Here is an 18,933-nt window from a genome sequence, read left to right on the forward strand (position 1 = left end):
AGTGATCGCGAGCCAAAATATCCTGCCAAATTATCTTTCAAGTAGGGAGGAAAAATTAAAGCCTTCCCACCCATACCAAAATGGAAGAAATTCACCTTGCAGAACTACTGAAAACAATCCTACCTGAAGAGAAGAAAACAGAATCCAGGTGGTGGCGCACATGGTTCAGCACACATATCACCATGCACAAGGATCTGGGTTTGAGCCCCGACTCTGCAGGGGAGTCGCTTCACAAGCGGTGACGCAGGTCTGCAGGTGTCTGTCTTTCTCTCTCCCTCTCTGTCTGCCCTCCCCTCTCACTTTCTCTCTGTCTTGTCAAATAAAGTAGGAAGAAAGAAAGAAAAAGAGAGAGAAGGAAACAAATTCCAACTCTTAAGTGAATTTATCAGTGGTGGAATAGAATTGGAAACACAAAGAACAGCAACAAAAGAAGCAAAAGATACTGGGAAAATGAGAACAAAATGCAAAGAGTGAAATGAACGATGTTGATGAGCCAAGACTAAATATCAAAAGGACATTACACCGAAGTAAAAGGCTGTTGCACCAAAGTAAAAAAGACTCTGGGGTTGGGTGGGCGGGGGAGTTCAGGTCCTGGAACTTAATGGCAGAAGACCTAGCAGGGGGTTGGTTGTATTGTTATGTGATAAACTGAGAAATGTTATGCATCTACTATTGAATTTACTGTTGACTGTAAGAATACTAGACCAGAATATCTGAAATCCCAATCTTTGCCTCATTTTGGTTGGAACCTGAAGGAAAAGTACTGGGTAGGATGAGTCAGGGAGAGAGGCAGGAATGCTGGCTGGCTGCCTATGTAGGTGAAACTTGGGAGACAGGGTCAGAAAGGGAGAACACAGGGTGAAGCTTAGACTGGGCATGAGGTACTGCACCAAAGCAAAGAACTCTGGGGAAAGAATGAATGAGGGGAGTTTGGAGAGGTGGTTGGTTTCCGAGGTTTGGAGTGAGAGCATTTTGCAGACACACATATGATGTGGAGCTGGGAAATAGAGCCCAAGTGCAGACAATTGTGCTATAAACCGTCAACCTCCTAACAAAATGATAAAAAGCAAACTATGTTGCCATGAAGAAAAAAAGTTTCATTTGCCATGGTAGGGCCAGATCAAATGATATCACGGGCGCAAATTAAACTGGAGCTTCGGAAGCCCGACTCCTCTTTCAGATAATACATGATAATGAGTTACATTTGTGAGTTCTTCAGGGGCTGCGCGTTCTCCATCCCCTGATCTCGAGTTTCATCAGCAGAAGTGTTTAAATGATTCTAAGATTCTCTGGTGCTGGGTGGATGTTTACTGAGTTGAACATTAAAACAGTGTATATAAGCTTGGTTTGGACAAAGATATAAATGTTTTTTTTTATTTTTTAAATATTTATTTTATTTATTCCCTTTTGTTGCCCTTGTTGTTTTATTGTTATTGTCGTTGTTGGATAGGACAGAGAGAAATGGAGAGAGGAGGGGAAGACAGAGAGGAGGAGAGAAAGATAGACACCTGCAGACCTGCTTCACCGCCTGTGAAGCGACTCCCCTGCAGGTGGGGAGCCGGGGTTCGAACCGGGACCCTTATGCCGGTCCTTGTGCTTTGCGCCACCTGCGCTTAACCTGCTGCGCTACAGCCCGACTCCCGATATAAATGTTTTTAAAGTTTGAAAGTGAACATGGACTGAAGATGAGGTACTGTGTCAAAGCAAAGGACCTGGGAAGGAGGGGGAGGAAGGGACGGAAGAGAACTGTGGGGTCCTGGTACATAATGAAACTGTAGTCATCTATCAGCGACTGCACTGTAAAGCATTAACCTCTGGTGCTGGGTCCATACTCCCAGAGGGATAAAGAACAGGAAAGCTTTCAAGGGAGAGGACGGGATACGGAACTATGGTGTTGGGAACTATGTGAAATTGCACCCCTCTTATCCAATATTTCCATTTTATAAATAAATAAATAAATAAATATGCTTAAAAAATGAATAACTGTTTAACTACATTTAGACTGTGAGATTTCATAATGTTCTAAGAACCTTTAATTATAAGAATATATAATAATAAAGTTGTGCTTATGGACTTCTCTTGTCTGTCTCCTTTCTCAGTGAGCTACCTGAGAGAGAAGAAGGTGAAGGAGAAGAAACGCCACACTTCAGCCACTGGGGTCCCCCAAGAATGTATGTTAATGAAATATTGTGTTGAAAATGTTAGGCCGATGAAATGTATGTTAAAGAAATGGCCTTTACTGCCTATACTTGAACACAATATGTTATTTTTTTTTCTTCTCTAACTTAATAGTGTCATTTAGTCAACTCTCTAACATTTAAGAAATCTGGGGCCAGGCGGTGGCTTGCCTGGTTAAGCACTCACATTACAGTGCTCAAGGTCCCAGGTTCAAGCCCCTGGTCCCACCTGCAGGGGAATAGCTTCACAAGTGGGGAAGTAGGGCTGCAGGTATCTCTCTTCCTCTCTATCTCCCCTTTCTCTCTCAATTTCTCTGTCTCTGTCTATCCAATAATGAAGAAATAAATAAAAAATTATTGATATAAAAAATTTAAGAAATTTGTAATTAATGTAGAGACTGACCTAGATTTTGTTTTAATTAGAGATTTTTTTTAATCAGGTAAAATGGCTGTAACAAATATTAGGAAAATCTTTTAAAATAAGTATTTATTTATTCCCTTTTGTTGCCCTTGTTTTATTGTTGTTGTTATTGATGTTGTCGTTGTTGGTTAGGACAGAGAGAAATGGAGAGAGGAGGGGAAGACAGAGAGGGAGAGAGAAAGATAGACACCTGCAGACCTGCTTCACTGCCTGTGAAGCTACTCCCCTGCAGGTGGGGAGCCGGGGGCTTGAACTGGTATCCTTATGCTGGTCCTTGCGCTTTGCGCCACTTGCGCTTAACCCGCTGTGCTACTGCCCAGTCCCCATTAGGAAAATTTTTATCACCCTTTCAGAGAGAGAGAGAGAGAGAGAGAGAGAGTTTTTAAAATTTATTTATAAAATGGGGGAGAGAGAAAAAAATATCTATCCGTGATAATAAGTTAGGAACTACTATCATTTATTAACTGGATTCCTAACTGAGGTGGGATGACTACGTTGGACAAAGATAACACTTAAGGTTTCTGGCATCTCAGTTTATTTCTGTCCCCTCTCTTGTGAATCCAAGTTTGTTGTGCCTGTTTGAGTTAACAGATGGTGTTGGCCCTTCTTCCCTGGGGTACTGTTACCATTTTATGTGTCCACCAAGGCGGCACTTTATGAAGATTATGAAATCTTCCTTTGAAGCCTTTCTCTGCTCACTGTTTCAAGCTCCTCTCTTTAATTAATTAATTAATTATTGGATAGAGACAGAGAGAAATTGAGGGAAGGAGAGAGAGAGATAGAGAGGGAAAGAGACAGAGAAACACATGCAGCCCTGTTTCACCACTCACGAAGCTTCCCCCTGCAGGTGGGGACTGGCGGCTTGAACCTGGGTCCTTGCGCACTGTATTGTGAGCGCTTAATAGATGCACCACCGCCTGGCCCCAAACTCTTCCTTCCTTCCTTCCTTCCTTCCTTCCTTTCTTTCTTTTTCTGCATTTCTAAGTTTTATCTTAAAAAATCCTAGTAGATATTTTTGAGTTATTTTTTAATAAGAATTAACTGTCTGCTTCTGAATGGACTTACTCGTTAAATTTTTATGAGACGTAGACCAGAGCATCACTTGACTTTGACATGTGATGTACTAGGAATTCAACCTGAGACCTCAGGCATGTAAGTCCTGTGCCCTGCCACTCAGATCTCCTTCCAACCCTGCTCAGTTTTAAACTATAACCTGGAAGTAGGAAGAGAAACTTACCAATACTATTAGATGCGCATGAAAGCTGCCCTGTGCTTTAAGAAGCATAAGTTTACCAGCCGACTAAGAAGAGCAGTATGGGCAAGTGCCTCCCAGTGGCACACTTTTTTCATTTTTAAAATCTGTGCTTTTTACCAAAATACTATGTGACATTATTGACTGTATTTTTCCACTCATTTGTTATTCCTTTGCTAACATTGCAGATATAAGAAAACTGAACGAATCCTAGAACTATATCCTGGTCAGAGATGGGGATGGTTAAGACTTAGCCATAGTCTGAATATTAAAAGTCATGTTTATTGTCTTAGAAACTACCATTTTTAGACTTTAAACTTTCATATATAACAAGAACTATTAGTAATGTCTTCTCAGTTTGGAACCACATGTAGTTTCTGTTGCATTTTGTAAAAAAAAAAAAAAATAATAATAATATATATATATATATATATATATATATATATATATATATATAACATGAGTCTCAAGAATATGGTGCATCTGAAGATTTATAATGAAAACGTATTAGTTAATTTTGATTTTTTTCCCCCCTTTTTACAGTGTTGAGATTTTTAGAGACCCAGATGTGTCTCTTGGTATTAGTATTGTTGGTGGACAAACTGTTATAAAACGCCTGAAGAATGGAGAAGAACTTAAAGGTATATTTATCAAACAAGTTTTAGAAGACAGTCCAGCGGGAAAAACAAATGCTCTTAAAACTGGAGATAAGATTCTCGAGGTAAATTGTTTTTAAAATACTCTGGTCTTGAAACACAGTGTAAGAGTAAAAGAAACATTTAACCGTCAAGCCTGTCTCCACGTGTTGAGAGGAACATGCATACAACTGGCATGTTTTCTTAAGATGACTTAGTATCTACATGACATGCACACTGGGTATGAGATGCTAATATCTGTGCGGTAGTGTACAAAATGGCAAAAGTTTTTTAACCGACAGCACAATTCATTTTTACAAATTAACAGAATGAGGCAGATGTTGACCATCTTGTTTTTCCTACAGTCATGTTAATAAGACCTGGATTGTATAATCAGTTGTCGGCAGACTAACCATGTATAGCCTCCTAAAGCTGATTCCATAGGGGAAGCAGAAATTCTCTGCAGAATGGGGGGGTCTTAAGGTCTCCATTAAATTGCAGTATTTCCTGACATCTGAATCTCAGGTATTTCTTGGTATAGGGTTTATTAGATGACATCACATTGAATATCTTTATTTCTAGTATCTGCTTATTCTTGACGCATACTTTACGATGCTAAACATCAGATAACACTGTTTTAATCTGAGTGTGTAAAAAGAGCCTAAGAGGACATGAGTCAAAGCCAGATTGCCATGTTTATTTTCTGTGTTTGGTCAAACCAAGTCCACTCTATTCTCAGTGTCCTAGTAAAATAGAAATGAGAATTAAAACCAATAGCTTCATTGTAATAATGACATTCAAGAATTGTACAAAACATCTGTGTGCAAGTTTTGGTTCATAGTTGGATTTGTAAAATTAAACATTCCAAGATATGGCAGTGAAGAAAGAGATTTAAAACAAAAACAAAAAAAACCTCTTATCCCTCATGGTATTGGCATGACTGTGGAGGAAATAGATAATATCAGAATAAATAAGTATTGTGTAAAATGTTAGATTATAGTAATTTTTTTACTAGTTTTATTTATTGGATAGAGACAGTCAGATATCAATAGGGTAGGGGGAGATAGAAAGGGAGAGAAAACGAGAGACACCTGCAGCCCTGCTTCACCACTCACAAAGCTTTCCCCCTGCAACTGGGGACCAGGAACTTGAACCCTGGTCCTTGAACCCTGGTCCTTGCACATTGTAACATGTGTACTCAACCAGGTTTGCCACCACCCATCCCTGATTCTAGTTACTTTGGTGCAAATCAAGCAGGAAGGAGAAAGGATGAGTGGCGATGGTGGTGTGGTGGTGGTGGTGGTGGTGGTGGTGGTGGTGGTGGTGGTGGTGGTGGTGGTGGTGGTGGTGGTGGTGGTGGTGGTGGTGTGTGTGTGTGTGTGTGTGTGTGTGTGGGTTTGTGAGTGAGGTTTGTCGTGAAAGCTGGTATTAGGACAAATTCAGAAAGTGAGAGAACAAATCCTGTGAGTATATAGGGTGGGAAGGAGGCTCCAGACGAAGAGAAGCACAGTGCCCGTGCTCTGAAATGTGCTCAGAAACAGCAGTAAGTTCCGCTTTGATAGAGTTTGCTAAAAGGACAAAAAGAGAGTAAAAGAGAACAGGTCTGAGAGGTAGTGGGGAACCACATCAAGAAGAGCTTGGATGGTTACCACCTACAAAAGCAATGAGTATCCACTGGAGAACTATGAGCAATGAACATTGGGGGGGGGGGATTATTCTGCCTTTATTCTTTTTTGTTGTTGTTTATTCTTGGATAGAGATAGAGAGGAATTGAGAGGGTTGGGGAGACAGAGAATGATAGAGACAGAGAGACACCGCTTATGAAGCTTTCCCCCTGCAGGTGGGGGCCAGGGAGTTGAACCTGCAACCTTGCACACTGCAGTGTGTACACTGAGAGCTAATTGCACCGACTCCTGGCCCCACTCTACCTTCATTCTTTCATTTTCATGAGTACCTGTGACTCTGTTTTAGTTACATTTTTTCCTAAGCAGCATACAACTGGATCTTGCTTTTGAAAGTCTAAATTGGTACTCTTCATTTGGTGAATTAATGATTTTATTTTTTTTATTTTGATTACTAATATAGTTGAACTTGGTTTTTTATTAGTGATTTAATATTGGTTTACAAAACCCTAAGGTAACGGATGGAATTTCACACTGTTCCCATCACCAGAGTTCTGTGTCCCCATTCCCTCCACTGGAAACTACAGCAGTTGACTATTATTTACATGTATGTTTGCCCGTTTTTTTTCTATGGTCCTGCCTTCTCTTCCTTTCTAAGTCACACCTATACCTATTCCTACTTAAGAGTGTTCTTACTTTTTAATTCTCTTCTCTCTTAACGGTACTGATAGAATTGGGATTGATCTATTCATCTTTCCTACTCTGGGGGTATGGATCATCATTCTTTTGGGGGTGCAGAAGGTTCTGTCTTCTATAATTGCTTCTCTGCTGGGCATGGGTGTTAGCGGCTTGACCCAAATACCCTAGCCTGTTTTTATCTTTATGCTATCTACCCCTGCCCCTGATAACTTCTGTTTTTGTAAAAAAAAAAAAAAAATATATATATATATATGTATATATTTTATTTTATTTATAAAAAGGAAACATTCACAAAACCATAGGATAAAAGGGGTACAACTCCATACAATTTCCACCACCAGAACTCCATATCCCATCCCCTCCCCTGATAGCTTTCCTATTCTTTATCCTTCTGGGAGTATGGACCCAGGGTCATTATGGGGTGCAGAAGGTGGAAGGTCTGGCTTCTGTAATTGCTTCCCCACTGAATATGGGTGCTGACAGGTCGATCCATACTCCCAACCTGTCTCTCTCTTTCCCTTTCCCTAGTAGGGTGAGGTTCTAGGGAAGTGGGGTTCCAGGACACATTGGTGGGATCGTCTATCCAGGGAAGACTGGTTGGCATCATGGTAGCATCTGGAACCTGGTGGTTGAAAGAAGACGTAACATATAAAGCCAAACAAATTGTTGACTAATCATGAACCTAAAGGCTGGAACATTGCAGATGAAGATTTGGGGCCTAATCCTAAAATTTACCAAGACTTTGTTAAATATTGCTCAGAAAACGCTTACTGATAAATACGTCTGGTAAATGCAGAAGACTCTTAGATATTCTGAGCTTGTTCACAGATGAGGTTCTCAGAATTTGTGTCATCAGGTGTCACTTATAGTTACTGAAGTTTATGGAACCCAGAACACCTTTAGCAAAAAATAGCTATAGATGTTTTCATCCTTTTTTTTTTTTTTTTTTTTTTTTTTGAACGACATACTGAGAACTGTTCAGCCATTTAGGTGTTTTCATGGGCAATGTGCTCAAAATGCCACTCTGTTCCATTTAACTGACAAAATATCAGAGTCCAGAGAGCTTGCCACCTCCCCGCCCCTCTCACATTTTATACTTGGGTTAGTGACAGCAGTGACATGAAAACCTCAGAAGCTTCTTGGGATTCTCTTCCTAAGTTACCCATTTTCGGATAGACATATTTCTCTAGGATTGTTGTCATTACAGTGATCTATCTTGTCGGCTTTTCCTGAAGATGAAACAATATTTTCCTTAAGCATGTCCTCCCCAAATAGCAAAGTCTATTCGTGTCTATTTTAATTGTTTATTTGTTGCCTTGCCCGGGTTCATCAGACTGTACTCTCATGACTAGGTGATACTCTTGCAATTTGAATGAACCCATCTGCAGGCTCTACAGCCTTTCCAATGCAGTTAAATGCTGTGTGTTTCAGGTGTCTGGAGTAGACTTGCAGAATGCCTCACACAAGGACGCCGTGGATGCCATTAAGAATGCAGGAAACCCTGTGGTGTTCGTTGTTCAGAGTTTGTCACCCACGCCAAGAGTAAGTGTCACGACACATTTGCAAAAAAAAAACCTTAAAAGTATTCTTATTTTTTACTTCTTTTTTTTTTCTTTCATTTTTCATTTCTTTATTAGGGGATTAATGGTTTATAGTTGATAGTAAAATATAATAACTTGTACATCCATAGCATTTCCCAGTTTCCCACAGAACAATACAACCCCCATTAGGTCCTCCTCTGCCATCATGTTCCAGGACCCTGAACCTTACCCCCCACCCCAGAGTCTTTGACTTTGGTGCAGTACACCAACTCCAGTCCAAGGTCTGCTTAGTGTTTTCCCTACTGATCTTGTTTTTCAACTTCTGTCTATGGGTGAGATCATCCCATTATTTTTTACTTCTTTTATGTATATTTTATTTATTCTTCCTTTTTAAAAATTATCTTTATTCATTGGATAGAAACAGCCAGAAATGGAGAGGGTAGGGGAAGGTAGGGAAGGAGGAGGCAGGGGTAGATAGCATAACTGTTATACAAAGAGACTCTCGTGCTCGCACCTCTATAAGCCAGAGCTAAGCAGTGCTCTGGTTAAAAAAAAAGGAGAGAGACAGAGAGACACCCGCAGCCCTGCTTCACCACTTGCAAAGCTTCCCCCTGCAGATGGGGACCATGGGCTTAAACCTACATTCTTACGCACTGTGATGTGAGTGCTTAACCAGGTGCACCACTGCCTGGCCCCAAAAGTATTCTTTATTTCTCTGAAACAAATCACTGCATGCAAATTTCCACTGTTACTTTATTATTCCCTAAACAGAGGATTCGCTTCATAAAACTGTAATTGTTAGCTTTAGTTTCCCTTTCCCGCTTTTGCCCTTGTCGTCGGATTTGAATCGCTCTGTCACGCACTGCGCATGGCTCTCAGTCAGAGACGGAAACCAACCACAGACTTGTTTTCCATGCCTTGATTCTTTTTTAAATTTTTTAAAAATTATCTTTATTTATTTATTGAACAGAGACAGCCAAAATCAAAAGGGAAACGGGTGGTAGGGAGACAGACAGAAAGACAGAAAGACACCTGCAGCGCTACTTGCAAAGCTTTCCCCCTGCAGGTGGGGACGAGGGGCTCAAACCTGGGTCCTTGTGCACTGTAACATGTGTTCAATGAGGTGCGCCACCACCTGGCTCCCCTTCCTTGATTCTTTACCAGCTTTGCTGTCTTAGAGACAGGATATTTCATTTTTTCCCCCCAAAGGTTCATTTGTTTAGGTCAGAAGTAGTCCATAAATGTTCATGCCTGATACTCTGAAGCCCCAAGTTCAGTCAGTGATAGCAAGTTCAACCTATGCTTTATCTAGAGTCAAGCAGACTTCTAATCTATGTTGCCTTGTCTCTCTGTCTCTCTCCCTCACTCTTTCCCTGTACCAAATATATATAGCAAGACAGCTCGCCTAGATAGTGTACCTGCTTTGTCATGTACATGACCCAGGTTTAAGATTGGCCGCCAAGACAATGGAAAAAGCTTTGGTACTGTGATACCGTCCTCTTCTCTCTCTCTCTCTCTATTGTCTGGGAAAAGAAAAAAATCAGATTGGGGCCAAGGAGATATGCAATACTTTATGCTACAATGCCCTGCACCATGATAAGCCAAAATGTGAAGTGTTCTAGTTAAAAAGAAAGTTAGAGGGAGTCGGATGGTAGTGCAGCGGGTTAAGCACACGTGGCGCAAAGCGCAAGGACCAGCATAAAGATCCTGGTTCGAACCCCCGGCTTTCCACCTGCAGGGGAGTCACTTCACAAGCGTTGAAGCAGGTCTGCAGGTGTCTGTCTTTCTCTCCCCCTCTCTGTCTTCCCCTCCTCTCTCCATTTCTCTCTGTCCTGTCCAACAACAACGATATCAATAGCTTCTTCTTCTTCTAGCGTTTGCCCTTCTTCCGTAGCCAGTCAACAGCGTCAGGTTGAGCCTGATGTAAAGTTCCGAGACCTCCTTTGAATCTGGAGAGGTGGCAGTCGTTGACTATGTGGGTCATAGTCTGTCTGGAGCCGCAGGGGCAGTTCGGGTCGTCTCTGGCTCCCCAGCAGTGGAACATAGCGGCGCACTGGCCATGGCCTGTTCGATAGCGATTGAGGAAGGCCCAATCATAACGAGCTAGGGCAAAGCCGGGTTGACGCTTGCAGGGGTCTGTGATGAGGTGTTTGTTCTTGACCTCAGCTGACTGCCAGCTCTGTTTCCAAGAGTCTGGAACAGAGAAGTTCAGTGTAGGCGTAGGGGACCAGATTGGGTAACGAGACGTCAAGCGTTGGACAGGGTGGGCGAAGATATCCGCGTATATTGGCAGGTCCGGTCGAGCGTAGACGTGGGAAATGAACTTAGATGATGCCGCATCCCGACGAATATCTGGCGGGGCGATGTTGCTAAGAACTGGCAGCCATGGAACCGGGGTGGAACGGATGGTTCCAGAAATGATCCTCATGGAGGAATATAATTTGGAATCGACCGAGTGGACATGGGGGCTACGGAACCATACTGGGCACAGTATTCTGCAGTGGAATGGCATAATGCCAGAGAGGATGATCGTAGTGTGGAAGCGCTCACGCCCCATGAGGAGCTGGCCAGTCTTGCAGTGATGTGATTCCTCGCGCCCACCTTTGCTGCAGTTTTTATGAGATGTTCGTGAAATGACAGAGTGCGATCGAGAGTAACGCCAAGATAGACTGGCTGGGCTTCATGCTGGATTCTCGTATCGCCAAGCTGCATATTAAGCTCATGCGAGGCCGAGGCATGGGGTAGATGGAAAACGGTAGATGATACCGTTTTTGCAGTGCTAGGGATTAGTCACCATTTTTTACAGTAATATCAGAGACATGTAAAACAACAAAGACAACAAAAGGAAATAAATAAATAAATATTTTTAAAAAGAAAGTTAGTAGTGAAGCCTAGGCAACAATAAAAAAGGTTTTTTAGGGACAGAGAGAGAGTAGAGAAAGGCAAGAGCTCTGCTCATCTCTGGTCTGAGAAATACCAGGAATTGAACCTGGGTCCTCATGCACGCGCGTACCTGGCTCTATTACTGAGCCGTTTCACTGGTTCAGTTAACTTGTGGGAGCCAGTTACTATGTTTATAAAATACTTCGAGGGAGTCGGGCTGTAGCGCAGCGGGTTAAGCACAGGTGGCGCAAAGCACAAGGACCGGCATAAGGATCCCGGTTCGAACCCCGGCTCCCCACCTGCTTCACAGGCGGTGAAGCAGGTCTGCAGGTGTCTGTCTTTCTCTCCTCCTCTTTGTCTTCCCCTCCTCTCTCCATTTCTCTCTGTCCTATCCAACAACGACAACAACAATAATAACTACAACAATAAAACAACAAGGGCAACAAAAGGGAATAAATAAATACAATAAATATTAAAAAAAAATACTTTGAACATAAAATGGGCCAACTGGAAAAACCTTCTGGAGGTACTACCAAATGGCAAATACACATATTTAAGCACGTAAAAATACACAATGTTGTTATATCATGCTGAAGATTCTGAATTAAAGAGCAGCAGTATTAAATGGATTTAGTCCTGCTAGTTATTGCTTTTGAGGTATAGAATGGGACCTATGATATGCTGATGTCAGTGGCAGGATATGGATTTTACATGGTAGCATGCAACAGAGAAGTCACCCCGAAGCCCTATAACTGAAAGCAGTGTTGATTATTTTCTTTCTTTATATCATAATGGAAGACAGCTGTTCAAAATATCGGCATGCCTGAACAATAGGAAACATTGACATGCATGTAATTAGTTCTTCAGTGTAATCTTCCCCAGCGCTTTTCAACCTTTTGTTTCTGAAGACATACCCAAAGTAATGATCACATGGCAAAGCGGGCTAGTCAAGGCATGGCTGCCCTCGGGGCAGGAGCAGTGCGCTATTTCTGCTCACCTGTGACGCAGTGGGTGGCAGCCTCCCTTCACTTGGCAGCTGTGCTGTGGTGGACTTCAAGCCAGCTTAGTAAGGTCCCTCCTGTCTGTGTATTGTGTTGATGAGAGCGTTAACAAAAATGTTGACACCGGTAAGACTAATGGAAAGGGGCTGCTGGGGCTGGGACTCAGCAGCTTTGGAACGCGCACAGTTTGCATTTGTGAGGTCCTCGGTTCAATCCCCTGCCCTGCACACAGGCAAGAAAGACGAAAAAAACAGAGAATGCACATCATAAAAATGACAGAGTGCATTGGTCTTTCTTTTTTCTTAGCCTCTTTCTCAAAAACAAAAGACAAATGGGGAGAGGTGAACTGAATATACACTCTTCTTTTTCTCATATAATTTACAACTCAACATTTTCCTATAATCCAGCCTTTTACTTTTTCAATACTAAGAGTGGTTGAGGCTATCACTTTAATTTCCAGAAACTAAACTCAATAGGAGATCCGGCCAGATGATTCTTCTAAAGAAACAGTTTAGAGCTGGAATGAACTGATGAAATCACACACATTTATGTGGCCAGTTGCATATGTCTTTCTGAAAAATAGCCAAGGGCTTTGTGAAAGCCAACCAGAAATCCAGCTTTCATTCTTTCCTTTGTTGATGAGCTGAGGTGGAAATGTTCACTTGGATGATGAGTAGTGTGTAACTTCTCTCAACTGTTAAAAGAAAGAAAAAAGGGGGAGAAAGGAAGGAAAGAAAAGAGAGGGAGGGAGAAAGAAAGAGAAAGAGAGGGAAGAAGGAAGAAAGGAAGGGGAAGGACGGAAGGGAGAGAAGTAGGGAGGGAAGGAGGGAGTCTCTTCAACATGAAGCCTTGAATATCCCCCATGCTATCTGACAGGCTCACACTGAGCATTCCATTCCGTTCACTGAGCATTGAGCTGTCTGTGGCTCTACCCATGAGAACATTTTCAGTTGATGGTGTTAATCATTGTGTCCATGACTTTGTTCCGTATCTTAGCACATAACGATTCCTGTTGAAAGAGGTAATGAAAAAAAGCAAGTTTCTTATCTTTACAAAACGGTGCTCCTTTCAACATACTCATTGTTGCAAGTCACTCTGATTATCTTGGGACTAGAAACATAGGCATTGCATGAAACACTGGCTTGCATGAAAATTTGAACCTTTCTGAAAACCCTACCAGAATCCACTGACTAATGATGAGCCCATTCTGTTTGTAAATGAGCTCTGGTCACATGGAAATTCCCACTGATATTATGAATTGAGTGGCAGTGTTCATATTTATGCTTTTTAAAAATTGGAATTGAAGTTTTTCTTAAAATATTTATTTATTATTTATTCGCTTTTGTTGACCTTGTTGTTTTATTATTGTAGTTATGATTGATGTCGTCGCTGTTGGATAGGACAGAGAGAAATGGAGAGAGGAGGGGAAGACAGAGAGGGGGAGAGAAAGACAGACACCTGCAGACCTGCTTCACCACTTGTGAAGTGACCTCCCCTGCAGGTGGGGAGCCGGGGGCTCGAACTGCGCCACGTGTGCTTAACCCACTGTGTTACCACCCAACTCCCTGAAGTTTATTTTTTAAATTTAAATTTAATATTGTTGTTATTGTTATTTTATCAGAGCACTGCTGAGCTCTGGTTTATGGTGGTGTGGGAGAACTGAAGGAGGGACTGTGGAGAGTCTGTGTTGTCACAACCATTATACTATCTACCCCCCATCTGAATTGAATTGGATTTTTGCACCAATGCTTTAAAAAAAATTTTTTTAAATACTTATTTATCCCCTTTTGTTGCCCTTGTTGTTTTTTACTGTTGTAGTTATCATTGTTGTTGTTGATGATGATATCGTCATTGTTGGATAGGACAGAGAGAAATGGAGAGAGGGGGAGAGAAAGACACCTGCAGACCTGCTTCACCACCTGTGAAGCGACTACGCCCTGCAAGTGAGGGCTGGGGCCTTGAACCTGGATCCTTATGCCGGTCCCTGTGCTTTTCACCATGTGCGCTTAACCCACTGGGCCACAGCCCGACCCCCTTGTACCAATGCTTTTAACAGATGCTCGAGGGGCATCACTAATAATTACATTTTTTAGTTCTTTTTTTTTCCTCCTAAATTTTTCAAGTGTATTTTCAGCGTGCTAAAAAGAAATGTTTGTGGGGCCTGGTGGGTGGTGCACTAGGTAGAGTGTACACACTACCATGTGCAAGGACATGGGTTCAAGATGCTGGTACCCATCTTCAGGGGGGAAGTTTCATGAGCAGTGTCAAGAGATGTGTTCTCTCTCTCTCTCCCTCTCTTACCCTCCCTTCCCCTCCCCCTTTCTCTTGTCTTGTGCCCAGTGTGAAAGAAAGCTAGAAAGAGGGGGGGATGGGGAGAGAGAGAGAGAAAGTGATCAATGAAAAAACCAAAGAATGAAGAAAGAAAGAAAGAAAGAAAGAAAGAAAGAAAGAAAGAAAGAAAGAAAGAAAGAAAGAAAGAAAGAAAGAAGAATGGCCTTGGGAAATAGTGGTGTAGTTGTATGGGCACTTAGCCCCAGTGATAACATTGGTGGAAAACAGAAAGGTTTCCATTAACATAGATTTACTTGGCAGATGCCAATTTGAGAATAGAACCGACAGTTTCTATTGCATTGCTATGTAGATTTATTTTTTTTCCTCCAGGGTTATCGCTGGGGCTTGCTGCCAGCACTACAAATATACTGCTCCTGCAACCTCTTTGTTTTATTTATTTATTTATTTATTTATTGGATAGAACAGAGAGAAATTGAGAGAGATGGGGAGATAGAGTAGGAGAGAAAGACACCTGTAGACCTGTTCCACCACTTGTGAATTGTGCTGTGTGCCATCGCCCGTTTTGTTTATAGAATATATGCCAAAGTAAGTTTTCCCCACTGGTAACATTAAATAGATTTCTCAGTATCAAGGTTTTTCTTTCCTCCTATTCAAAAACAAGCCCTTTTGAAGTTGAGGTCAGACCTTCCTGTTCATTAAATTTGTCATCATGTTTTATTTTCTGTTTCCCTGTCATTCCACTGGTGCAATGACTACCATTTTACATTTTTTTTTGCATACCAGTCACATGAAATCAGTTTTCTGCCTCCATAAGAAATATGCTCTTCTGTTTTTCTGACTGACATGGTTTTGTCAGTGAGCCATTGCTTTTCATCTTTTACTAGCAGTGTATGGACAGAAAGGGATTTCCTCACGATTCAAGAATCCAACTGTAGGCATTGTGAATGGCAACTGACTTCCCGTCCCTTCTCAAAGCTCCTGCTTTTCTGTTCCAGCTGCTTTTTGCATGTCAGGAAGTGATGCTCTCATAGGCAGCTATTCTGACTCGTTAGGAAGGTTAAGTGTTTTGTTTTAAAATTCATGTGGAGAAGGAACATTTCTGTGGTCCTGCTGACTTAAATTCTGTGTGTTAAGTAGAGAAAAAAGCAGGTCTGCAGGTATCTCTGTCTCTCTCCCTCTCTGTCTCCCCCTTTCCCTTGATTCCAGACTGTCTCTATCAAATAAATTAAGATAATAATTTTTTTTAAAAGAGGGGAAATAAACAGTAAAGGCTAGTACAGGCTCTGTTTATATAGGAAGCTCTAAGTATATAGTGAAGTGCTGTTATTGCTATTTTGTACCAAAAGGAAACATTTTCTGAGACTTTGTCATTTACTCCAAAATTAATTTAGCTCTCTAGACTCTATTTTATAATGAAGAAAATTTTCATCTAGAAGGATGAGGTTTTGTTTCTTTACTCCATTTTTTTTCCTTTTTTGAGAGAAAGATTTTTTTAAATCTTTATTTATTGGATAGAGACAGCCAGAAGGAAGGGGGTGATAGGAAAAGAGAGAGACAGAGAAGAGACACCTGCAGCCCTGCTTCACCACTCACAAAGCTTTCCCCTTGCAGGTGGAGACTGGGGACTTGAACCCAGGTCCTTGAGCACTGTAACATATGTGCTCAACCAGGTGTGCCACCACCCAGCTCCTTACTTTTTTTTTTTTTTCAACTAGTGCTAAGGAGATAGTTTCTTTTATATTCTGAGAAAGGAGTTTTTTTTTTTTTTTCATTTATTCTACATGTTGGTCATCAGACTTTATGCTCTATCAGATTGATAATTTATCAGTTATGTTGGCAATTTGAGGAACCCTAAAAAAATAGCTGATCATTTTATATTTGCCTAAAATATAGATCGATTTCCAAGAAAAATGAGTCAAGAAGTGGTCTAGACTATAGGCAACATGGAATTAAATTTATTTCTATGAATTTGAACTGTTTTGTTCATATGTGAACATTTGAGTGCAACTAGGTCCTTTTGAGTACCATGATTGTAAGTGATAAATTTCAGCTTCCTTGAGTTTTGATCTAATGGTGTGTGGAGGTTGGTAATTCATTTTTATGTTAACAATGACAGTGAAATGGTTACAGAATATGTATACTGTGGTCAATAACATTGTTGAACTGAAATAAATAAGGTAAGCCTATTAAAGAAATGATGATCATGTTTAGGTGGAATCTTTTTTAAAAAAATTTTATTTTTACTTAATTTATTGGATAGAGACAGAGAGGAGGAGACAGTGAGTGAGAGAGAGAGAGAGACACTTGCAGCCCTGCTTCACCACTTGCAAAGCTTTTCCCTCTGCAGGTGGGGACCAGGGGCTTGAACCTGGGTCCTTGTGTACTGTAACATTTGTGCTTAACCAGGTGTGTCACCATCTGGCCCTAATCATGTTTAGTATTCCTAAAAGTCCTAGGAATTTACCTACTTTAGCCTTGATATATGTATTTTTCCTTTTTTTCAAAATGAGGTATTGGAATGACTCTCAGTATTATGACCTATGACACTCTTTTTTGTCATCTTCTTTCATACTTTCTGGCTCCACTTACACAAAGTTGTCAGTTGGTCGCACTGTTGACAGTCACACACACACACACACACACACACACACACACACACACACACACACACTTTGCCTTGGATTATTATAGTTTTCATTTTCTCTTAGTTTAAGTCACAGTTGAATACAATTTTTAAAAATATATATTAAATGGAATGATTGTAATACATTAAATTCTTTTTTTAAAATTTTTTATATTTATTTATTTATTTATTTTCCCTTTTGCCATTGTTGTTGTTATTATTGTTGTTGTTGTTATTGATGTCATCCTTGTTAGATAAGACAGAGAGAAATGGAGAGAGGTAGGGGAGACAGAGAGGAAGAGAGAAAGATGGACACCTGCAGACTTGCTTCACCGCCTGTGAAATGACCCCCCTGCAGGTGCTAGGAGCCCCACCGGGATGCTTAAGCCGGTTCTTGGCACTTAACCCGCTGCGCTACCACCCGACTCCCGATACATGAAATTCTTTCCTCTCTCTTTATGTTGGTAAATTCCTCTCTTCTTGTGTTGATAGGTAATTCCTTTTTTTTTTTTCACCAGAGCACTGAGCAGCTCTGGTTTATGGTGGTATGGGGGATTGAACCTGGGACTTTGGAGCCTCAGGCATGAGAGTGTCCTTGCATAACCATTATGCTATCTACCTCTGCCCATAGATCATTCCTAATATGCAGAGCAAGGCCAACAAAATCATTACTAACCAGGACCAAGACACCCAAGAGAAGAAAGAAAAGGTAAAAAAAAAACTTTAAACGAAAATGAAAAAAAGCTTTAAATGTGAGCTGCAGTGTATTAGTTTTGTTTGTTTGTTTGTTTGTTTTGACAAAGGTTAAGGTATTTATAATATTTTCTTCTTGAGGAACCTAACTATCCTGGCTAGGATGAAAACCAGAAAGCTGGAAAGCGTTGGTGTAAGCATGCTTGACAACACTAGTCAGCCATATTGTCATCTCTGTTTCTCCTTTTTATTCCTCTGTCCTGATTTGTCCTTTCCTTCCTTTCACACTTGGGAGTTTTCGATGCTTTCATCTTGCTTTTCTCTCAGTATGGAAGTCTGGTTCTCACATTGTTCTTCCTTAAGAATCCTTTTCATCCTCCTGAGACCAGGTCAGAGGTCATTCTTGCTGGGACAAGTTTCCTAACCATTAATCAGAATTAGTCATCTATTCCTGTGTTCCCACTTCTGTCCTGGTGGGTTTAATCAATTGACCTAAAATTTATTGGAGAATATGGGAATGGATTTTCATTTTTTTTTCCCCCTGTAACTTGTCCTCCTGTTTTAACACAGGCTCTTACCTCAGATCTCAAGGGAGCTGTCTGTCACGGAGCTTTCTTTTGCTCCATTTGCCTAGTCCAGCACACATGCTTCAGTGCCTAAACTGTTCAAGCCTAATCATGAGTCTTCTTCCCTAGTATATCGCCAAGTTCCTATATATATATATATTACTTCTCTCTAGATCTGTCTCATTTATTTGTATCCATTTTCTTTTCAGTCTAAAATATTCAGTTAGCTTGTTGAATTCCACATTTCACAATCTTTTGACATTTTGACAAGAATTGTCTTAGATTTATAAATTAATTTTGGAAAGAAGTTATGTCTGCCTGATATTGAGTGTCACCCCACCCCCAGCACTGCTCAGCTCTGGTTTATGGTGGTGCAGGGGGATTGAACCTGGGACTTTGGAGTCTCAGACTTGAGAGTCCTTTACATAACCATTATGCTATCTCCCCCACCTCCTGATATGAAAGGCTTTTTTTTTTTAACCCCTTGACATAATTATTGTGTATTTGTTAAATCTTTGTTTTATTTTT

The 18,933-nt window shown here is 41.0% G+C and overlaps 1 protein-coding gene across 1 annotated transcript in view; it reads left to right on the top strand.

Moving 5' to 3' along the window:
- Positions 1 to 4,550: 4,550 nt before the first annotated feature.
- Positions 4,551 to 18,933, top strand: part of LOC132542943 (inaD-like protein) — a 234,205-nt gene continuing 219,822 nt past the window's right edge. The window contains exons 1-3 of the mRNA XM_060206318.1: positions 4,551 to 4,571; positions 8,238 to 8,348; positions 17,778 to 17,855. Of these exons, the coding sequence (XP_060062301.1) occupies positions 17,790 to 17,855 (66 nt within the window). The 5' untranslated portion in view covers positions 4,551 to 4,571; positions 8,238 to 8,348; positions 17,778 to 17,789. The remainder of the gene's footprint in view (positions 4,572 to 8,237; positions 8,349 to 17,777; positions 17,856 to 18,933) is intronic.

Source organism: Erinaceus europaeus, chromosome 13 (genome assembly GCF_950295315.1).
Source record: "Erinaceus europaeus chromosome 13, mEriEur2.1, whole genome shotgun sequence".
In the NCBI taxonomy this organism is placed as follows: Eukaryota; Metazoa; Chordata; class Mammalia; order Eulipotyphla; family Erinaceidae; genus Erinaceus; species Erinaceus europaeus.